Source organism: Lactuca sativa, chromosome 1, assembly GCF_002870075.4.
Source record: "Lactuca sativa cultivar Salinas chromosome 1, Lsat_Salinas_v11, whole genome shotgun sequence".
NCBI lineage: Eukaryota > Viridiplantae > Streptophyta > Magnoliopsida > Asterales > Asteraceae > Lactuca > Lactuca sativa.
In genome coordinates this window covers 153,423,034-153,446,195 of record NC_056623.2, presented here as the reverse complement: position 1 = coordinate 153,446,195, position 23,162 = coordinate 153,423,034, and the positions used below count along the sequence as shown (strand labels likewise).

General features: G+C 34.7%; 2 protein-coding genes across 2 annotated transcripts; one reads left to right on the top strand and one right to left on the bottom strand.

Annotated features, from left to right (window-relative positions):
* Positions 1-696: 696 nt before the first annotated feature.
* On the bottom strand, positions 697-1,632 carry LOC111881060 (uncharacterized). Its single transcript, XM_023877450.2, has one exon. It carries the CDS (start codon positions 1,630-1,632, stop codon positions 697-699), a length of 936 nt encoding a protein of 311 aa, XP_023733218.2.
* Positions 1,633-19,138: 17,506 nt separating this feature from the next.
* LOC111916578 (uncharacterized) lies at positions 19,139-21,986 on the top strand. The gene is made up of 6 exons (XM_023912241.1): positions 19,139-19,295; positions 19,354-20,267; positions 20,339-20,432; positions 20,530-20,713; positions 20,885-21,407; positions 21,978-21,986. The coding sequence occupies exons 1-6, from the start codon at positions 19,139-19,141 to the stop codon at positions 21,984-21,986; spliced, it is 1,881 nt and encodes a 626-aa protein (XP_023768009.1).
* Positions 21,987-23,162: the final 1,176 nt, after the last annotated feature.

Sequence of the window (23,162 nt, the reverse complement as noted above, 5' to 3'; positions counted from 1 at the left end):
GGAACAAGTTCTTCTAGGCTTTTCACGTTGTGAGTGTAGAGTGCTTCCAGCTCCGTTTCCCAGTCCATTCACTTCCACGACTTGTCTTCCATCATTCAAACTCCTCGCAGTTGCCATTGCAATAGTAATGCGTTCTGAAACTAGTTGTTCCAATTCTGCTGTAGTTTGAGGAAGTCCGGACTCGGGAGGTGGTGGAATTGGAGCGCTAGAAGTTGGCGTTTCCGTTACTGGACTCACAATCGGCCCTCTGGCCGGTCGACCTCTCCGGGTTCGTCTTAATGTTGGTTCGGTAGTTGGTGTTACTTCGGGGTTTGCTCTTGTGTTCCTTCTTGGAGGCATTTTGATTCCCTAATTCATTTAGTAGTGAAGGTTAAGCTTGTGATGTTTTTGTTAGTTTTCACATAATGTTATTATTCATAATTCACGATTTATATAATAGTTCAAAAAATATATATATATATATATATATATATATATATATATATATATATATATTAAACGTAATAACATATGCTTCATTATATTAAACATTAACATCCGAGTACAATAGTCTTTACCATTCTCAAAATGTAAAGACTTAAGATTAGTGGTACAAAGACCAACTAATAAACAAATAAAGTTTACATGTGCTTACATATCCAACTACATATCCGAAAAGTTTGGTACCCAAAATCTGCAAGTTTCTCGGAAACTCGACTAATTAGTTTTTTTTTTTTTAAAACTAAAAAATTTGTCCACTGAGCGGGACATGTCGTCATATTTTTCTTCTAGTATTTTATGTTTTTCCTCTAGTGATTCGTGTTTTTCTTCTAGCAACGCATGCCTCTCCTCGACTCCGTGTGCCGCTGAAAATGCAATTTGACTTTGAGTTTCCACATTGGTCATTCTTGAATCGAAATAAGTCCAGCTATTATGGCGGTAGTCCATCTCTTGACAGAGATTGTCTTGCAAGATCTGAATCGAAATAAGTCCAGCTATTCGGGCCATTTCTTCCTTCGTTTTTATGGATTGACCCTGCATGTTGCTTAGTTCATCATTGACGTGCCACATTTGTCCGTGCAATCGGACGTTCTGCTCAAGTAGGAAGGACAATTTGTCAATGTCCATGTCAGAAGCAGGTGCAGCTCCAGATGTTTGTCCTTTTTCAAATGTTCCTGCCGTCCGCTTTCCGGTCGTCCTTTGGTTCTCATGGTTGCTTTCCGAAACAGGTGGTTCCATCGTCTTTTTGGTGCAAGGGGACCTCAAGCTATATTTTATAGTAACGGGTTTTGGGACCGAAATCCTAGCGGTTTTTCTTGAACGGCGGAGCGAAAATCCAAGGAAAGAGCGGCTGGGAGAAGGTGGAATTGGAGCGGGTGACTCTGGATCGGTTATTATTATTACCTCATCTTCATCCATATCTTCTTCGGGATCATCCTTAGGTTCCTCCTCCATCTCCTCTTCCGGATCCTCTTCCGGGTCCTCATTTGGATCTTCTTCAGGCTCGAACTCATCAGATTGCATCGGTGCATGTTCAGCTGGAGAAATGGGTTGGTACACAGATGCATAGTCGGGGAAATAGGGATCTCCTGGTAGAACATGAAACATGGGCTCTTCTGCTGGTGGTATGATTGATCTCCATAAATTATCCATCTAAACGAAGAACTAATTAGTATTTCCGATATGTTACACAAAATTTTTACATATAAGTAAAAGAAAGTCTTATCGACTTTTATTGACTTGTGATCATACTTTTACTTGTAAAACGCCAAGTTTTTAGCTTATCAAGTAGATCGCTTAGGTTGGATAATCCATGAGGCCCGACCAAAATAAAACTTAGGTGCACATCTAGGTTTAGTCATGGTATGACCTATGTTTTAAGAAACCTAATTGAGTATTTGATCTAAATTCTTGTGTTTAAGTTTATTAGATTCTTAACTTTTAAGTATTGTAGGATAAGGATATTTCTTACACTTACTAGAGTAAGCTCTAGACTATAGTTGTATTTTTCCTAAAAATAAAATACTAAGTTCTCTATAATCGTTAGCTCTGATACCAATCTGTCACACCCCGACCTGCGGCGGAAATCGCCGGGGTTGCGACGTTATACAATTGGATCACAGTCAACCACATATATCGAACATTTAATATATTTAAATCAATATATTACAAACCTTAAGGTGTTGGAATTGAAATTGCATATTCATAGTTTAAACACACAACAATAAATAAAAACAGTTCAAGATTATTCCCAAAAGAAATGAACTATAATTTCCTTAGAACCGATGTCCTACCTCCGGCTCCTTAGTTACCTGAGAATACACATTTTTAAAATACGTCAACAAAATTTGGTGGTGAGTTCCACAGGTTTTGACTCCGTGAGTTTCATTAAAAGAAATCCTTATAAAACGTGGAATGCTTAACAAAATAAGTTGTGCAAAACATGGTCAACAATGTTACCGATTTGCTTGGTGTGAGAACCGATACTTGAAATCTAGTATGAGTACCCATGTTACTTACTTACAATAAAAGTAAATTTTAACATATTTTTGAGAAGCAAAATATTTAGTGTTTGTATAGATAGACACTAACAATCGTTTTAACAATCTACAAACAATATTCATACTACATAAAACCTCATCCCAGTTTATCTTAGTATATTTATTTCCGGGACTTTGTTATAATTCCCGATTGTTTGGATTTAAAGACTTTTGGCTGTAATGCTTAAAAATGTAAAACTACCAAAGTTCTAACATGACAATGGTCATATGTGTCCCTATACGAGTTTAAACAGTACGTCGACTGTAAGTGACCATATATATGTTTAGACAGTACTCCGACTGTAAGTGAATAACAAAGTTTATACAGCACCCCGGCTGTGAGTGACCAAAATCGATCCAGTCCAAATCATCATATCTTATGAGGTTTTCAACATGATCATATTAGAAATACTTGTTATAATTTACATTTTTGTAACTATTAGAGTATGTGTGAACTAAACAATATCATAATTGGTGTACTTCTTATTTACCACAACACTTTGTATATATATTTGAAAGTCCAAACAGCAAGATAAATTAAAAAGGGCAATTATGTCCATGTTTTTAGAAAAATCATAGAAAAATCATCATAAGTCGAAACTTGGATCCGTAAACTCTCAAAGTTTAGAAAATGAGTCTAATTTGTCCATAATTTTTATCCTAAGCTTAAGTGGTTCCTAACCTGAGTGAAAATACTCATTTTTACAGACAGGTCCGAAAATGTTCTGAAATGATAGATAGTTTTGTAAAAATCATTATAAATCGTAGAAAAGTCGTATGAACGCGTGCAAGTAGTCCTTAGAAAGGTATTAACATGAACTACCTCCATATTGTACAGTTTTGAAATCCATTGAGCTTAAGGAGGGCAAAACAGTCCGTGAACAGACCATAACTTTACTGTGAAAAGCTGAAATTTGAGCTTAGGTATGTTTAGTGACATAACTTGTGTTTTTAGTTAGTAAAGCCTTTAAATCTTTCAAATATAACTTGTTTGGTGTGTATTCTCCCCCAAAACTTATAAAACATAAAAGAGGGGCCGTAGAAAACTCACTTTAGTTGCGTGTCGTTATCGGGTTCAAAGATGCCGAGATGTTCCCGGTTTCACGAAGGCTCGTGACGGAAGTATTCTTTGGGAGGACTTAACATAGATGATGACAGATTAAGTTAAATATTACAACTAGTTATTCATAACAACTTGTGGGTTATTTTTAAGATGTAAAACATAAGTAAAAGTTTTATGTATACCTTTGTTCTAATACTATCACAAAGGATTGTTATATCATGAGTTGAACACCATCTTTCTAGGCATCATGGAAGAGGTTGTCATGGGATCTATGTCACTCAAAAATGACTTTCAATGGACTGTTATGATCTCGAAAAATGGCAGCAACAGGAAGGTTTTTAGGAGCTTATTTGGTACCTGGAGTTCAGCAACTATTTGTGTGTGTAGGTTCTCGAAAATTCAGCAACTAAAGAGTGTATTTGGGTGATTTCAGTCAAGTAACAAACAAGGAAAAAGGGGCTGTGATTAAGCCATCATTTTGGCTTATGGACCTGATCAAACTTGAAGGAAAAAGGTGGTGATGGGGATGGTTTGAAGGGAGAAAAGGGAAGAGGGACAACAGCCTTTTCTGTTCCTGTTTTGCTGTCCAAACCGAGAGGGCAAGAGCTCCTCTCTTGCTCTCGTTTTCTGCTGGGAAATGAGTGAGGGAGGGGCTGAATTTGGGATTGATCTTGAATGGCTAATTGATTTTTATGTATGGGTTATAAGAAGGTAAAAATAGAGGATATGGGGAGGAGATCTCGTGAGTAAAAGGTGAGAGGAAGAGAGGAATCAAATTGTGATAACTTTGAAAGATTATTTCTTGATATTTCATGATTAGATCAAGATTTTCTTGTCTCACTAGTTAATTGAGAAGTGTAGTTTGGTTCCAAGGAAACTAGGACTTAGAATATGAGAGGCAAGTGAAGTAACGAGATTTAGAATGGTAGTTTGTTCATAGTTACTTGCATGTGCCTTCATGATCATTTCTTATGTTAGAATTGTACTCTAGGCTTTTTAAGTTGTTCCTTGCATGTGCATGTATATCTAGCTAGGATTTGGTAATTCAAACAATATGTGGATAAGAGAAGAAGTTAGAATATTACAATTTGTTTATTTGTGTACATTTCATATTACTTGACATTTTATTCCCTGCACACTCTCTTCTCATTTGGAAATGGTTCCCTTTTAATATTCCTTTATAAGTATCTAGATAATAGTTTTTAAACATATCCCACATATATACTCACATACGTAATCCATTTGCTCTTAATTATATATCTAGTTTTCATATAATATGTGTTTTATGATTACACTTATACACATAGTTTTTAAATACCAAGGCATTTGCAATTGTTCTAGACACATATATGTGTGTGTGTGTGTGTGTATATATATATATATATATATATATATATATAATATTTCAATTTCGTGTATTTGTCCGTTGATAGTATTACACGTCACTTTAATAAAATTTGTCGTTACTAGAAGCCGTATACTTATAATACTTTGAACACCCAGTTATTAGTCGGTCATTTTCAAGAATCCGGTTCTAGTTCAACTTCTAAAATAATATCGTTATTCGTCAATTTCCTAGATCATGAAATTTCCTCACATTATTATCAAACTTGTAACAAATTTTCTTAACATTTTTTTTTGCTAATATATTGTTCATTATTTATTATTAATATATATCGTCGTACAAAAGTCTATATTTTTGTCGATTGTTACAACTTGCATGATTCCAAGTTCCGGTCCAATTGAAACTTGGGTGATGAGAATCTTTCCTTATTTGGTAAATTTAGACATTACCACAAATGAAAGAATCAATTTCATATTTCCACTCTTGCTATTAATGGAATCATATAAGCAACATTTTTTCCTCAAATGCCATTGTAAGGATATTTTAAAATAATTAAAATAAAAAATTTTCTTTTATTTTAAAACTTTGCGGAAAAACTTATCCTTACAATCCATATGAAAACTTGTTGTTATCTATTCCTAAGCAATATCTCATAACTCCTAAGAAGCAGCTCAAGAATCCGATCTTCAAACTATGCGATAGAAATCTATCTACGCGATCAGATTCAACATATTCTTTCTTTAAGTTCCTCTACTTTTCTTTGATTCTTAAAACATCACCATGTGACCCAGTCACATCATGTATCAAGAATCTCATAATAGAAACTTAACAGAGTTAGATAGTGGACTTTACCTGAAGTAGAGTCACACTTATTGACTTTAACATCCTTAGGTAAATTTGGCAGCTTCGCAACCAATGCCCCTTTCTTTGGCGATATAAACATAAATTCGATAAAAAAGTCGAATTTATGTTGTCTGGGGGTCCAACTCGTCGAGTGCACGAACCAACTCGGCGAATTGGATGCTTTTTGCCTTGGACTCGGCGAGTCCATTCATGGACTCGGCGAGTCTGCTGGGCAGACAGCATCAAAACTCGATTTTCCAGCTTCTTTTGCAAGTATAACAAGAAAACAAGCCTAGGATCTGATACCACTATTGGGTTTTGAGCATTCTAACACTCCTAAGTGTACATGCAACCCTAAATACCTTGGATCTATATTTTCTCTATTATACATGCAAATAAGAACTTTCCAAGGTATTATCCTAATCTAACATACAAAACAATAAATATAACAAGATAAAATACATACCTCTTTGATATAGAAAGTCTTCATGACGCTTGAGTGCCTAGTGCCCCAAGTGTGACACCTCAAATGGTTCACACAACACCAAATACACTTGGAATAACTTGAGAGAATTCTACACTTCATGAAAATCGGCTAGCCCTCTCTAGATGATACTAGTAGCTGATTTTTTCAAGAAATAGGATCTTTATATAGTGTTACAATTAGGGTAAACCCTAATTGTCATGACTTTCCATTTCCTTGGATCAATGGGTTCAAATACACCATGGAGCATCCATGGACCATCCTATGGGTTTTAGCCCAACTTGATTATCCATTGAACATTAGCCCACTATACAAGTATGGATGATTTACACAATCAACCCATATATTTAATTAGTCTTCTTTTGATCACTTAATTAATCCTAGATTAATTCTTGATCAATACTAATTAAATAATCTTATTATTCTTATTATTAATATACTAGAACTTATAATATATTAATAACCATAAGTGTCTTATTTCTCTCATTATAGTCTATCCAAGCGCATGATGACATGCAACCCAAATGGACCATGCCGGGTCGGGTCAAGTTTTACCAGTTATAGTTATGGACTTAGACATTAATCCAACAAAAAGAATATAGAAACAAATTAGAAGATGTTCATCCTCCTACACACCATAGTTTTATCCATCAAGGCAAAGTGCTTTAACTTACCACCACCTTGGAAGACAACAAAGTGGCTAAAAGTGGTTTGCTTTCATCATGTTATCCAAGGTAAAATTAACTCCATTATGATTATTTTATCCAATGTTTCAGCAATGAAATAAACAAAAGTTTCTTGTATCTGGTTTATGTATGTTTTATTCTCTACCCATGGGTTTATTAGGTAGGACATCAATAGCAGCTACAGTGGACACGAACACAACTTTATTCACATTGACTTCACAACATGCCTTTCATTCTAATTAGTGAAACTGATTGGTTTTAAATTACTTTATTGTGTAGGAAGAAGACAAGGTACTATCAGGTCACAAGAGCAATTTTTCCGGCATATTAAGCAAGTGATCATTTTTTGCTGATTGTACTATGGATTTGTCATTTTATTTTAGGGAAAATACTGGCAATAATCAAAAAATAGGGTGTATTTTCAAAATTTAGACATGAAAATGACTATTTTCGGGTATAGACATGCATTCCGTGGAGGTAGCTCCGCGGAATCTACTATCGCTCCGCGGAATGTCAAATCGTAAATAAATTAGTGTATTAAAAAAAACTAAAGATCCATTCCGCGGAGCTACAGTGGATTCGGCGGAGATAGTTCTGAGGAATGAATCTTCGGTTAGTTTTTATTTATTTATTTATTTATTTATTTTTAAATCGATTCTTCGGGGTTTATATTCATTCTCCCAACTAATTATTTTCAAGAAAAGATTATGATAATATGAATTTTTTTTGACAATGTTTTGAATGAATGTGAGGTGGAAAAAATTGGTCTTTTAATTAGAGATCATTACATAAAAGAATTATTGGAAGAGAATTCTTTTTTTTTCTTTTTCTGAAGATCCATTCCTCGGAGCTACCTCCGTAGAGTTTCGCGGAATCCATTGTAGCTCCGCGGAATAGGTCTTGAGTTTTTTTTTTTTTTTTTTTTTTTTTTTTTTTTTTTTTTTTTTTTTTACGAATTTGCCATTCCGCGGAGCTAAAGTGGATTCCATGGAGCCGCGGAATCCATGTCTATACTCGGAAATTCAATTTTTTTTGTCTATATTTTGGAATTCAACCCCAAATAATGTCTATACCCAGTATTTTCCCTTTATTTTAACAAGGTATGAATGCAACAACCCTTATTTGGGTTATGTAGATAATTAGATGTGAAAATTGAAAGTTTGTTGCTACTAAGGGGTGATTTTAAATCAGATTGCTAGATTGCTGATCTTTGTAAAAATGTAAAAGATCATTGATACTTTCCATAGTTCCCTTCTATATTTTATGTGTTATGCTTCCTAATCAAATATTTTGGAAAAAACAAAACCTTTCCTAACCCATGCAAAGAATGGTTCCTTCTTTGTTTAAAATTAACATTATTAACGGAAATTAGTTATTAATCAACTAATGATAATTAAAAATCAAAATATAAGAAAATGCAAATAAGTTTTAAATGCAACATAAATATATGACCATTTGCCACCAATCTAGTTATGATACCTTATAAGAACTAGTATTATACATAGACGGATTTACTATAATGTCCGGGGTAAAGCTACCTTTTTATAATAAAAAGTTATCACGTGATCATTCGAAAAAAAAAAATAGGTGTTTTGGTTCAACTATACTCTAAGACTAGTCATTTCTATTAACTCTACCCTTCAAATTTTGTCTAAAAAATTTTGTCTAAAAGTATAAATTAAGTTTTTTTTTTTTTTTTCATATTTAAAGTCCAAATTTAATACTCAACTCTATTAAAGTAGTCTAAAATGTTTAAGCCCAAAATTAATAGCCAAAATCTTTTAGTAGAATAAGATATAGCCCAATTCTTATACACAATTGTTAAAAAGAAAAAAAAAAATAAAAGAAAAAAAAGAAAAAAGAAAAGAAAAAAACGAGAAGCAATTTAAGAAAGCATAAGGTATCGTAGAGGCACCTGCTACCCCTGTCGCTCGTTGCTCACGTTGTTGTAGATGTTGCCGCTCACATCCCCTTCTGGCCAATGGGCTCTAAGCTTTCCTCTACTCTGCACAATGAAACAAGTAAGCAATCTAATTAAATCAATTTTTCAATTTTATTTTTTATTGTTAGGTTATTTCAAATTCCTATTATTTGTCATTGTGTTGAAAATTAGGAATTAGCAATTAGATTTGTTTAAATAGGGACTTAGAGATAATAGTTAGTGATTAGTTATTGTTGAAACTTGAAATCTATTTTATAGTTGAAATCTTTTTACTGTTATACTCGTCGGGTGGGACCAATGTTAAATAATGGATCGATTTTAGGTCTTTCTTTTGTAGCATTCTACTTTTATTTGTTACCATATAGCATGGTACTTAGACACCAATTATAGTTATATATAATTTATAAAAAGTTGTTTATTTTTTCTTATAAACAATGCATTGGGATCCACATACATTCGATAATTTATTTATTATAATATCATACTTTCAAGTACATTGCTATTTTTCTAGAGTTTTTAGTTGAAGTATGGTATTTGAGAAAAAAAAACTTTTACAAAATGATTGTAGTTTTAACTTGTTTACTAAAAGATTGTATGCTCTAATAATAATAATAATAATAATAATAATAATAATAATAATAATAATAAACACAAATGAACCCCACACAACTCTCCCTCACACCACCTTTTCAAACCTCCCGGTCAATGAAGTTTCATGTTCTCAATCATGTGAAGTTTCATGTACGCTATCTAGTGAAGATACGATTAAATTTCTTCGGGAACAAATTGATTTATTAAAAAGGGAAGTTGAGGACTTGAGATATAAATGATATCAACTCAGGAAAGGACAGAAACCCCTGAAGGCTGAATTAGAAGCAAAAACCAAGGACTTTAGGAAGCTTCAGGAAGAGTATAGCAACAAGTGTGAAAATTATAACTATATTAAGAGACAACTTGCTGCTGTAACTGAAGAACTTGACGCTTTAAAAATTAAGTGTGGAAAAACAGACGTTAGTTTTAAAAATTATACTGCGTCAAGTCAGACAGTCGAGACCTTATATGAAACCCAATTAAAATTCAAAGAAAATCAAAACAAGGGTCTAAGGTATGATAGTGTACCTCCTCCTTATAATCATAACTACACATCCATCCTTATGACACAGGACAAAACTGACAGGGAGCCACATCTTCGATATGGAAAACGAGCTGGATTTGTGTCAGGAGGAGTTATTAATGTTGAAAATACTGATGTTTCTGTTACATGTGCAGGTAAAGTAGCAAAGGATGAGAACAATGAGAGCTCTTCTGAACAAACCAATGACTCCTTGAACTCTGAATCTGTTGCTTCGAACTCAACTTCTTCTAATCAACCTGCCGTTAGTAAATACAGGCCACCATTTCAAGCTAAACAGAGTGCCTGTTACAACTGTGCGTGTGGGAAAAATCAGAGACAAGGCAAGGATACGCCACCAGGGGCAGGAATAAATAACTTCACAGTGAAGAAAAAGACTTGTTTTCACTGTGGAACACCTGGACACATTGCCAGAAACTGTCCAAATCGTGCATACGTTCCCTACTGCGCACAAGGATGGAAAAACGCACCAAGTGGGAGATACTTCAAAAGAAACCCTCCCAGGTCACGTTCAGACAATGGTGACTGGAACGCGCACAAGGCCAAGAATCAATCTTCTAAGGTCAAGCATCCAACTCCCAAGAACAAGAAGGAAATGTTGGCCCAGAAGTCTAGTTCAAGAGATGCTCCTGTAAAACCAAGACCGGCTAGGTCAAAGTTATCTCGACAACCGACTTCAAGTTCCAAAGCAAGTGCTGAGGCACCCATTGGATTGAACAAGAAATGGGTTAAACACGAATATAGATGGGTACCAAAGGTGAAAACTCCCAAATCTTCAAATGACTCTAATATTTCATTGTCTTCTGTTTGTGATAAGCAGGATATGTCATGGGAGAGAGTACCCTGAATTGATGACAAAGGTCGACCCAGTTTCAAAATGGACTGGGTTTCAAAGACCAATTAATCCCGCTCTGTATCGGAGCAGCTATGGAGGCATATCATCAGACTTCGGTTTGTTGGTAGTGGCTGTTCCAGGCACATGATAGGAGACATCTCTCAACTGTACAACATTCAGACCTTTGTTGAGAGTATGTGTCCTTTTGTGGGAAAGGAAGAAAGGAAGGGATCACTCATGGGGTTAGTACTTAACGATGTGAAGAATTTTTGGATCTATTCTGAGATTACGCGTGCTGTTCTCACACCTTCTGGATGCAAATTCAATCAGTGACTTACATTTTGAGTTTTCTTCTCTATACTCCTGAGTTTTTCTTAAGCTGATTCGTTTTAAAGACTAATTTTTGTTTTAGGATAGTTTAAATTTGCACATTTATTTTCGTTTCTCTCCTATGCACAAATTTAGGGGGAGAAATAAAAACAAAACAAAAATTTTAAAATTTTAAAAAAATCTAAAAACATTAGAAAATCATAAAATCAAAAAAAAATATGTTGGTTATGAAAAATGCTTGCAGGAGATGTTTTGGGAAGTGATATTATCAAGTGATAACAGGCAATCTGAGTCTGCGTAACGTACCCAAAGTTGAAGGGTCTATGCTCTGGTTTGATGCGTCGGTAGGCACGAAAGATTCTAAATGGACTTGACTAGGCAGAGTTGAACTTAGGAAATTTATAGACTTAACAAATCTTGACCTAGTTAGATACCTTCAGCCTGACAATACGACGCTCGGATAGGTTGAGCAGAGAGATATATATATGGGAATCTACTCGTCACATAAATTGAACCCGTACTTGGAACCGTGGTTTAACTCTTCCTCGATGTGCGGATTCTGTCCTTAATTCCGGTTGGATGGGGCGACTGGTAAATTCCGATAAATTAGGTCTGTAGAATATCATTTTCTTTCTTTCCGTCTGTTAGTCATATGTTGTATCCTTTGCGTGACCTCCAATCCGACCTGGTACACAACATATGCAACTTTATTTCTCTGCAGGCTATATATATGTGAAATATTTCTTATCTGTTAGCCATATGCTGTCTCCTTTGCACGACTTCTAATCCGACCTGGTACACAGCATATGCAACCTTCTACTTCTCAACCCCTCTTAATTAATAAGTAATAGAATTCTGAATCTATCATCTCTCTGAATGGTTGTCTGCTCACCCGGTGTAAGGAGTACTTTGGAAATTCTTGATGGCTGGGGCATATCAGAAAGCGAGAAACACGTTCTAGTACACTTAAAATTGAACACTTACAGATTGTCTATAGATCTCGCTGCTCAATTTAGGTGGACAACAATATCCCTGGTCGTCGTCAGATGAATGGTCCTTAAGATATAGTATCTAAGGAATTAGGATCAGATATGATTTTTAGGAACTTAAGTTCACCTTGTCTTGTAACAAATAGTATGTCCTAAATTTGTCACAATTTTTCGTGTTTAAGTGGAAAACAATACCGACGATCGACCAGACTAAGATGTGAATATGAAAGGTACCGACAAGTGGATAAAGGCTGTCTAAAAACTTTGATCCCAAATCACTCTTAAAGTTCGATATCATTTTTATTTTTGTTAAATTTTTCATAGTTTCTTCTAATTTAAATATTAAGGGAGAATTAAAAAAAATAGTGTTATTTCTGTTTTATTTCTTGTTTAGAAAATCAAAAATCCAAAAATATTTTTGTTTTTGTTTTATTTTGTGTGTTAAGTTTTCTTTTAGTTTTCTTTTGTCTTGAAAAGTGATTTCAGGTATAGATAAGACTCATGAAGTTTGTGTTGAAGATTTCTGAGCCAAAGGCTTCGTCTGTGAGCATCGAAGAATTCTCATTCGAAGGAGCAAGAAATGAAGATTATTCTTTCGACATTCAATCTTTCAACCCCGGAAGCAAGGTGAAGCTGAAATTGAAGAATATGTGACGGATTGCATTGAAGCCTCCTCAATCAGTTTGCTGCTATCTTTATACATGCTGAAGTGATCCAGAAGATTTGTTCTCTCTGATGTTCTCTCTGAAGATTCTCAAGCTGAAAGCGCCATCTTTCAAGAATCAGTATGTCAAGCCTCCTCACCCAATGTGCGTTCAATGCCAAATTCTGAAGAAAACCTCAAGTGCTCAAGATGAAGTCATTCATTGAAGATTCATATGTTCATCCTGATGCTGTGAAGAAATCGAAGGTTAAAACTGAAGCCAAGCTCTCATTGAAGATTGACAAGAAGAGCCAGCTACTTTTTAGGGGGAGCTTGTTGGGTCAATTAAGAAAAGAAAGCTATAAACCAAGGGGGAGATTGTTGGGTCAAAATATGGTTTATACTTTACTTTTCTGGGCAATTGTATTTTTCTGTAATATTTATGAATTTATGGTCTAGTTTACGGACGTAAACTCATTTACGGCCCATGTGTTATCCGACCCATATTCCAAGTATAAATAGAGGTGTTAGGGTGAGGAGTAGAGATTGATGAACAGAAGAGAGTACACGGTCTAGAGAGAAGAGTGTGTGTTAGTGTGTATGAATCTCTTGTATCCAGATCATAATTCATATCAATACATACAAGATTCATATTATTCTTCTTCTCCTTCTCTTCTATTTGATCTGACATCATCCGTTTGATTGAGATTTCGCACCATCAAACGGATCTGATTGATACACAGGCAGATTAGGGACTTACAATTATATAATAGAATATAAAAATGCAAAAAATAGCAACATGATTTTTTATAGCTGTTTTATGCTTTAGGGTCAAATAATCAAAAGAAGTAAAGAAAAAAGAAACACATACATATTAACGTGATACATTTAACGTTGATTGCAAATCATGAACACATTTTCAAAAACATGGAGAGATGTACCTGTTTGAATCTGATAAATATTGGGAAAAAAATGTTGACTGTGGCATAAAAGTATGCTTTATTTTTTTTAAAGTTAATAACACTACAAGGTAGGGCTGGCAAAAATGTACCACGGAGAACCAACCAACATGTTACCAACCGAACCAATAAAATCGGTAGCCAACATGTTTGGTAGCCAATATGTTTGGTCGGTAATATCATGCCAATTAAGTAGTCTTGGTACGGTAATGGTACAAAATTTTGAATATCACGGTTGTACCATACCAACCAATATATATATATATATATATATATATATATATATATATATATATATATATATATATATATATATATATATATATCAATCCTTACATTTTCAAGTTTTAGTTAGGAGTAACAACTAATTCAATTGATATTGATTCTTTTTTGAACAAAACATTATAGTAAAAGAAATTACTAACACAAGGTTAAGGAAGGTACATGACACTAAAAAGATTTACTAAAACAAGCGACGACTACAACTTCAACTCACGTTCATATTTGGAAAACTTTCTAACCATTTAGTGATGATTATAATGTGAAGTCTTATATAGATTATAGTCTTGAACTCTTCAAGTATAGATATTATTTAAATATTTTGGTATATACAAATACCAATATGTACCAACCAAATCTGTTGGTAACCAACTAAGTTGGTACCAAGTATCATTGGTACGGTATTGGTAGGTAAAACTTTATGCCAATTATAATTGGTACGGTACACGGTTTGGAGGAAAAAAACTTGGTACCGTACCAATTCCACCCCTACTACAAGATATGAAGCAAAAACATAGAAACAAAAACACAACAAAATATACCGTTTTTCAGGAGCATGAGAGGAATGAAAACAATCGAGTCTTGAAAGTTTGGAGGGATAAGAAAAAGTCAAATTAAATTATATCCACCACATATTTAGGTAGGATAGATAATCCAGATAGTTTTAGGATAGGTTTATAAATTTAAAATTAGGATAAATTAGTGATTTTTTCAAATTAAAAAGTTACATTTTTTTATTGGTTGAATAAAATGCTAATAATTAGTAAAACTTATAAAAAAAAAGATGTCATATTTGAGTTTTAGCATTGAATTCTTTATATAAAAACAAATATAATTGACATGACCATTTTATTTTGATTATTTAAATTCAATAGGATTCGTAAAATCATAAAGATAATAGCTAGATTAATAAGATTTTGAGATAGTTTAAAATTTTGTTTTTGTTTTTTTATCGTTTATTGAGCTAAGAAATTGCTGTTAATTTTCGTTGATTGTTATTAATAGTTATATTGAGTTATGTCAATAATTTATAAAAAGTAAGAAAAGAAAGATTGTGGTAAATTATAGTTCTATTTTTTTTATGCATTTAAACTTATCACTATATCATAACAAACTGGAAGAATCCATTTAAATCAAAGATCAGATTTAATTGTATGTCATTTAAAAACATCATGCTTTGAAATTTACCAATTAATAACATTACTTTCATTTTAAACAATACGTGTTTAAACAATTAATAACACAATACACGTTTGAACAATAATCTACACATCGACCATTAAAAAAACAATAATACAGACATAGAAGAGAAAAAAAAAATAAAAGAAAACAAAGAAGAAAAAACCCACCAATGACAGAACTGTTCACAAAGGTACCTTAGGGTTACTATTTAGGGAAAATGACCTTTGAGGGTAATAAAGTGTTTGATAAGTAACCATTGGCAAAGGGTATTAGGAGTATTGGGAATGATGCTGACTACTATGAGTTTATAGAAACGGGTTATAGTGTCACACCCCAAAACCGGAACGACGGAAACGTTCTGGGGTGGATGACGTCATGTCAAGTATCACAACACATGCATTATAGTAATCAAAGTACAACAACCATTGTATTAATAGTAATAGTTTTACATGGTTACATTACAATACATCAAAGTAATACAGGTAATAATAATAGGTGCAGCTTGGTACTAAACTGTCTTCGTCAGAAGCTCCGGGGATGTACCTGTCTAATGCTGACCTGAGAATACAAGTTATTTGAAAAGCGAGTATCAACATTTTTACAAATGCTGGTGAGTTCATAAGCATTTAGTGTCATTTTATTCAAATAACTTTAATAAAAGTGGTAGCTTTAGTGTATCCATTAAATTAGTGTCTTTTCCAGAAAATCCTATATTTCCTTTATAAAAGCAGTCTTCTACCAAGACTGGACGGAGTTATGTGGTAAAAAGAAATTTTCCCTTAATCGCTATCATTATCAAAATACATAATTTGATTATTAAAGAAAGCAAGAGAATCAGGGAAATAACATATGCCTCAGCAGTGAAGACTGCTGACTAAGGCAAAAGGACTCATAGACTCCAGGAGAGTATCGAACAAACAACACGCCTGGTTCAGTCTAACAAAGGGAGACACAGACCCCAGACGGTACCAAATGAAAGGTACGGGTAGCAAGGTCTAAAACAAGGAATACAGACCCCAGACAGTATCAAATGAAAGGTACAGCTAACAAGGTCTAAAAACAGAGAATACAGACCCTAGACAGTATCAAATGAAAAATACAGCTAGCAAGGTCTAAAAACTGTGTGACTCTGAGAGTGGGTTTCCAGCATACAGTGTAAATTGCTGGTGAAATACCGTCACCTTCAGGCCATGAATTATAAGGTAACCTGGGATACTCGTAACTATACTAACCGACACTAGAGTACCTGACGCCCTGCAAGCGTCTATAAAATGTGACATTTGTCACCCCTTGGCTTGGTAGGCCGTGGACTGTAGCTAGCAGTCAGGGTGCGGGGGTGTCAATCCCGTATAGATCTATACACACAATGTTTGCTCTCCCTACAAGAGACTCTGGTTACCAACTAGACGACGGAGAAGGCCGTGTCCCGAAGATGCATCCCAAATAGTGGGTAGTGGGTTTCCAATATAAGTGTTGAACGAGTGGTAGAGACTCATAACTGAAATGACTAACGCAAACCTACATGTCTATGCTTGTATACATAATATATAACTGAATCAAACGACCTTCGGACGGCCATCCGATCCCACCAGACCACATCTCAACGAAGAAAAGGAAATAGGGCGGACAAGTCTTCCTAAATCCTTCAATCATTATTTATATGCATCTATACAAGCACAAGCATACATCTAACTACGTTTGAGTGTGTAACAAGTGGAAACATATCGTGAAGTATAACCAAATCGTGATGTATAACCGAATCGTGAAGTATAAGCATACAGTGTGGAATAACCGAATCGTGATGTATAAACGTACAGTGTGGAATAACTGAATCATGATGTATAAACGTATAGTGTGGAATAACCAAATCGTGATGTATAAACGTACAGTGTGGAATAACCGAATCGTGATGTATAAACGTACAATGTGGAATAACAGAATCGTGAAGTATAAACGTTACCAAATATATGTTTATCACGAAGTAGAAGCGACAACAAGTGAAGTAAGAGCATCTAATAGGTATAAGCGACTACAAGTATAAGCGAAATAGAGGCAATAACAAGTATAAACGCATCACGAAGTGAAAGCGTTATCAATTAGGAGTTTAAACTAAGGAGTATCAAAACATGGAAGAAAACCTTTATTCTTGAGAAAATCACGACATAGTATTCTTTTGTAAAATAAGTTTGAAAACCTTTGGAAATTCTTTGGAAACTCTCATAAATCAGTTTTAAATGAAACATTGATAAAACAATATAAGTAAAAGATTTGAACAAGTGAAAACATTTTAGAAAACCATTTATAGTGTCATACTCGGTAAAACAGTTTATAGTGTGGTAAATCCTTGTGCATGCAGGTTATCAATCACATGTGATTGATATGATAACTGGCATGTTTAACTTGTATTCCCTCCCTATAAAACATGTAAAAACATTTAAAAGGTTCATTCGGGGGTATGAACTCACCTGGTGTAAGTGGATCCGACGAGGGTGCCGGTTGGGTGCTCGGTGTCAAGTAAAGACTTGGACACACTTAGTGACCTATTTAACATATGATAACATATGTTCACATACAATTAGTACATTTAATACTAATTAAACAAGTATACGCTTCGTAAGTGCGAAAACACTTTTAATTAAGCGTTTGGGGTGTCCCGGGTAACATCTAAGGGTGTGAATGCCTAGGATAAGGAGTTTACTCTCCAAGAGTAAACTCTTAGGAGAGATTTCGGCCTTAAACACCCCATACCCATGAGTTTACGGCCGTAAACTCATGGAGGAGGTTTTTGAGTGTTAAATGGCCTACTACAAATTAAGGGATGATGCTAGGTTTTGTTCTTGGGCATTAGAAAGGGACTAATTCAAACATATGGGTTATTTGATGAGTTCACGGCAGTAAACTATGAGTTTACAGCCGTAAAATCTCACCCAAACAATCATAAAATGTTTTGAAGGCCAAAGGGAAAGCATAATTGGTTCAACTCATTTTTACAAGTCAAGGGGTGAGTTTGGGGCACCTTTTAACCCCTTTGTAGGACTTTACGGCCCAGGCACCCTTCCATGAGGGGTTTACGGCCGTAAGCTCCTTATGGAGTTGTTTTAATTAAGCTTAAAGTCCCAAACTTGTTGGTGGTTGATTCTAGAATTTAATCCAAGGCCATTGGGGGTGTTGAGGGCATTTCAAACACTCAAACATGAGTTTACTCCCCATGAAGAGGAGTTTATGGCCCAAGCATGTTCTTGGGCAGTAAAATCATGTTTACACTTCAAAAACTCGTTTCAAGGTGTTCTAAGTCCGAATATGTAAGCCTAAAAATCATATCTAAGCCTTAGGGGCAATTTGGAGGGGTTTTGGGGCTTAAAATCCCCATTAAATGGTGTTCACGGTCCAAGAGTGTTCTTGGGCCGTAAACACATCATTTTGTCCCTATTTTATGATTTAAACACGAATTTGTAGGCTAGATAAGCTATATAACAAGTTAGGATAGTTTACCAACTCGTTTGGGGTTCGAAACGGACGATTTTTGGCTTGGGAAAAATTTGTAGAGAGAGAGAGAGTAAAAAGGTGGAAATGGAGTTTACTCTCCCTTATAAAGGGGTTGGAGTTGAAGCTCAGTGGAAATCTACCCGATACTGTCGTTATGTAGGACTTTTGGTCGCACCCGATTTAGCGGTCGTAATAAAATTTAACTTTTTCCAAAATAATATGGAAATGTAATTTACATGCTTTTACTTTATTTTATTACGACGAATAACGACATAGAATATAAATAAATAAAACATTAATTTATTTGATAACCTCTTATTAACAGAACTTTTATACAGTGGAATATTCCGTCAATGGAAACGGGGTAATGTAACGGAATGAACTTTGGGTTGTCACATATAGTGATGAAGCTGGTCTAACAATGAATGTGTATATAGACCACGAAAATGAAGCTGTACTTGATTGGGCTGATATGGAAGTACTAGAAGATGATGAAGGGCATTATTCTGAGCCAGACGTGGATGATGATAAAGATTCACAACTTTCTGATGATATTCCATATGAGCATGAAGCAAATGGTTATATTCCTTTATCTTGACAAGACTGTTGGTGATGAATTCTTACACCGGGTGTCAGGTATTTCTAAGGATAAAAATGATGAGCTTGAAACCAACAATGGGGATGACAAACCAGTGTACCCTGTCCATAATGAGAACCAGAAATTGGACAAAATGGTGCCAATTCTAGGTATGAGATTCTCTAACCCTATGGAATTGAAAATTTGTTTGACTAACTATGCAGTGAAGAATGGGTACAATCTTTATTATGAGAAAAATGATAGTCAGAGGTTATTAGTGAGATGCTATAAAGATAGCAAGAACCCCTCTTGCCCTTTTAGACAGTGGGCTTCTTGGATGAGTAGTGAAAGGTCTTTCCAGATTAAGTCCTTAGTTGATGACCATAATTGTTCAAGAGTCTTCAAACTTGCTTCCATTGTAACATATAAATGGATTGGAAAGCATTTTAAGAATCAACTTTTGAAGAACCCCAACATGAGCATAAGGAAAATGAAAGCCAAAATGAGTACAAAGTTTAAATTGATTGTTAGTGTGACTCGATGTAGAAATGTTAGGAGATACGCTTTGGAAGAGATAGACGGTAGTTTGATAGAACATTATGGTAAAGTATGGAGTTATGGTGAAGAAATAATGAGGACAAATCCTGGTTCAGTAAAGATAGATGTGAATTTCATGCCTGATTCCACCACTTACTTTTCTAAAATGTATGTTTGTTTTAAGGGTGTGAAGGATGGTTGGATTGCAACATGTAGGAGGGTAATAGGGGTAGTTGGTTGTTTTTTAAAGGGTATATGTAGAGGCCAACTGTTAGCAGCTATGGGTAGGGATGCAAATGACCACATCTTCCCTATTGCATGGGCTGTGATGGCAGTAGAAAATAAGGAAACATGGAAGTGGTTTCTTGACCTCCTACTTAATGACATTGAAATGAGAATTGGTCATGGATTGACCCTCATATCAGACCAACACAAGGTATATTTTCTTTTATGTTTTGTTTGAGTTCAATGTTTTTTGTTTTGTCATCCATTTCTTGTTTCTTTCAGGGAATGGTAGAGACTATCAAAGAAAGAGTTCCAACAGCACAGCATAGACAATGTGTTAGGCACATCTATGCTAACTTCAAGAAAAGATTCAAAGGTGAACAATATAGGAAGTTGTTTTGGGCAGCTGCTGCTAGTACTACTCAACCTAAATTTGAGGCAGAAATGAATTCCATAAAAAATTGACCCATTAGCTTATGAACACCTCATGGAAAGGGACCCTAAAAGTTGGTGTAGGACATTGTTTGAAGTGGACATGGCTTGTGATGCTTATGAGAACGACATATTAGAAAGTTTCAACTCTGTTATTGATCTTGCTAGGAAGAGACCACTCCTCACCATGTTGGAAGAGATTCAGATTTATGCAATGCAGAGGATGTATAGAATGCTGCTAGAGGGACAAAGTTGGGGTAATTTAAAAAATATGCCCATCTATAAGATTAAAGATATAAAAGTTAAAGAAACAGCAAATGTATGATATAACTTGTATTTTATAAGTATTATTATGTCATCTAGTATATTAATAGAACTTGTTATTTTTGTGGACAGATTTTGGGAAGTTATACCTTCTGGGGTACAAAAATATGAGGTTAAGATTGGAAATGATGGATATGCTGTGGACCTTACCAACAACACATGTGGATGTAGATCTTGGCAAGTATCAGATATCCCATGTGTGCATGCAGTGGCAACCATTTCATACCTCAACAAGAATGCAGAGGATTATGTTGCACCATGGTTCCATACAGCCATGTTCTTGACTTGTTACCACCATACCATTAATCCACTTAATGGTAGTTCCATGTGGCCTGAAGCTCCCTACATGAAGCCATTGCCTCCTCAAAAAAGAAGGTTACCAGGAAGGCCAACCCTTAAAAGGAAAATGGATCAAACTGAGAGGGAAAGCAAGGAGAAAACAAGACATACTATCTCAAAAGCAGGTGTAGTTAATAAATGCACTATTTGTAGAGAAAGGGGCCCCAAAAGATCAACATGTCCTACTAGACCAGCAGATGTAGCATCCACTTCAAGGCCAAAAAACAAGAAACCTAAAAATGTAAAAAAGAGAAAGGTATGCTATTAAAACAATATAATTAAATTGCAACAAGCAACTCTTAAACTACATCTTTGTATAGCAGGTAAAGTGGAACCAATTCAAGTGGATCCAGTTAAAGTAGATCCAGTTCAAGTAAATCCAACACGACATGTTGAACCAGTTGATGATCCAACTCCACATGTTGAACCAGTTCAAGTAGATGATCACATCCAAATATTGATGCCCAAGTAGATGATCCTGTTAATGATGTCCCTGCTCAACCAGTTGCAACTAGGCAGAGGATACGAAAATACTCAGAAAGAATTACCAAGATATGGTTGAGGAGGAAGGTTTTGAAGAAAAAAGGAAGCATTGATCACCACCTAATGGTGTTGGAATGATTTTTATGTTTAAATATTATGGAAAGAAAAACTTTTAGTCTTTTAATTAGGTAATTTGGAAATTTTAAGAATCATGGCACATGGCACGTCTTTTTACATATTAGGACAACTGTGGACACAACTTTTGTAATGGTGCACATGCTGATGGAATATTACAACTTTGTCTTTTATCTATATGCTTTGGTGTTTGGTTATTTGCATATAGATTGTTTAATCTTATATTATCTATCATTAATTAAGAAATGTTTGATGTTGTTGTTATGGTTAATCTGGACCATTTTACCCTTGGATCACATCAAGACATTAACAATTGATACCCTTGAATCACATGAAGACATTAACAATTGATTACTGCCAAACTTAATGTGGACCATTTTACCCTGCATCAGGTACAATTCACTAACCTGTTAAACACGTTAATACTTCTTTGAAACCACTCAAAACATCAAACTTTCATTAATAAAAAAGATTTAATCTTAATATATTAAGAAATGTTTGATGTATCCAATGTGGTTAATGTGGACAATTTTACCCATGGATCACATCAAGACATTAACAATTTATTACTGCCAAATTTAATCTGGACCATTTTACCCATGCATCATGTCTGATACACTAACCTGTTAAACATATTAATACTTCTTTAAAACCACTCAAAACATCAAACAATCATTAACCAAAAAGATTTAGTCTTAATACATCAAACAAATTACAACATTAAGGGTTACATTTTGTCTTTGAATACAGCTAAACTAACTACTTCTTAAAAACAAACAACAGAAACAACACAATCATCACAACTTTATGAGAAAATAACTTCCATTTGAGTTTTTCAAACTCTTGTCTAACAACCAAAATTTCTTGTTCTATCTTCCTCTTACAAATGTTGATCTCGTTTTCCAATATAGAAACTTTGAGGGTTAAATTGCACAGTTCTTTTTTGTTCTTCCCAGAACTGACTTCATTTTCAGGGGTTTCAGGTTCCAACCATTCCCAGAACTTGCATTTTGGTCCTTCATTCTTGAAAAAAGTAACAAATTGGTTAAAGAAAGAAGATTAAACGAAAAGTAGAAAACATTTGATTTACCATGGAGTTAGGGCACAATCTGAATTTTTTCCTGGATTGTCTTTAGTTAGTGAAGTTCGTATAAGAGATGGTAACCCACAGTAACAAGGATTTCAGGTTGAAATTCAACATTCCGTTTGGAAGAAATAGAAGAAGAAGAAGCATCAATGTCGATCTAGGGCAAAAATGATGCAGTACTGCAACTTTGCAATTAATAAGCCCGGTTTATGCCACATAATGCCACATAATATCCACATAAGCAGTAACCTACAACAACCGGTATCGAGGGTTTTGGTGAGCAGGATTATTAAGTTCTATGGTATA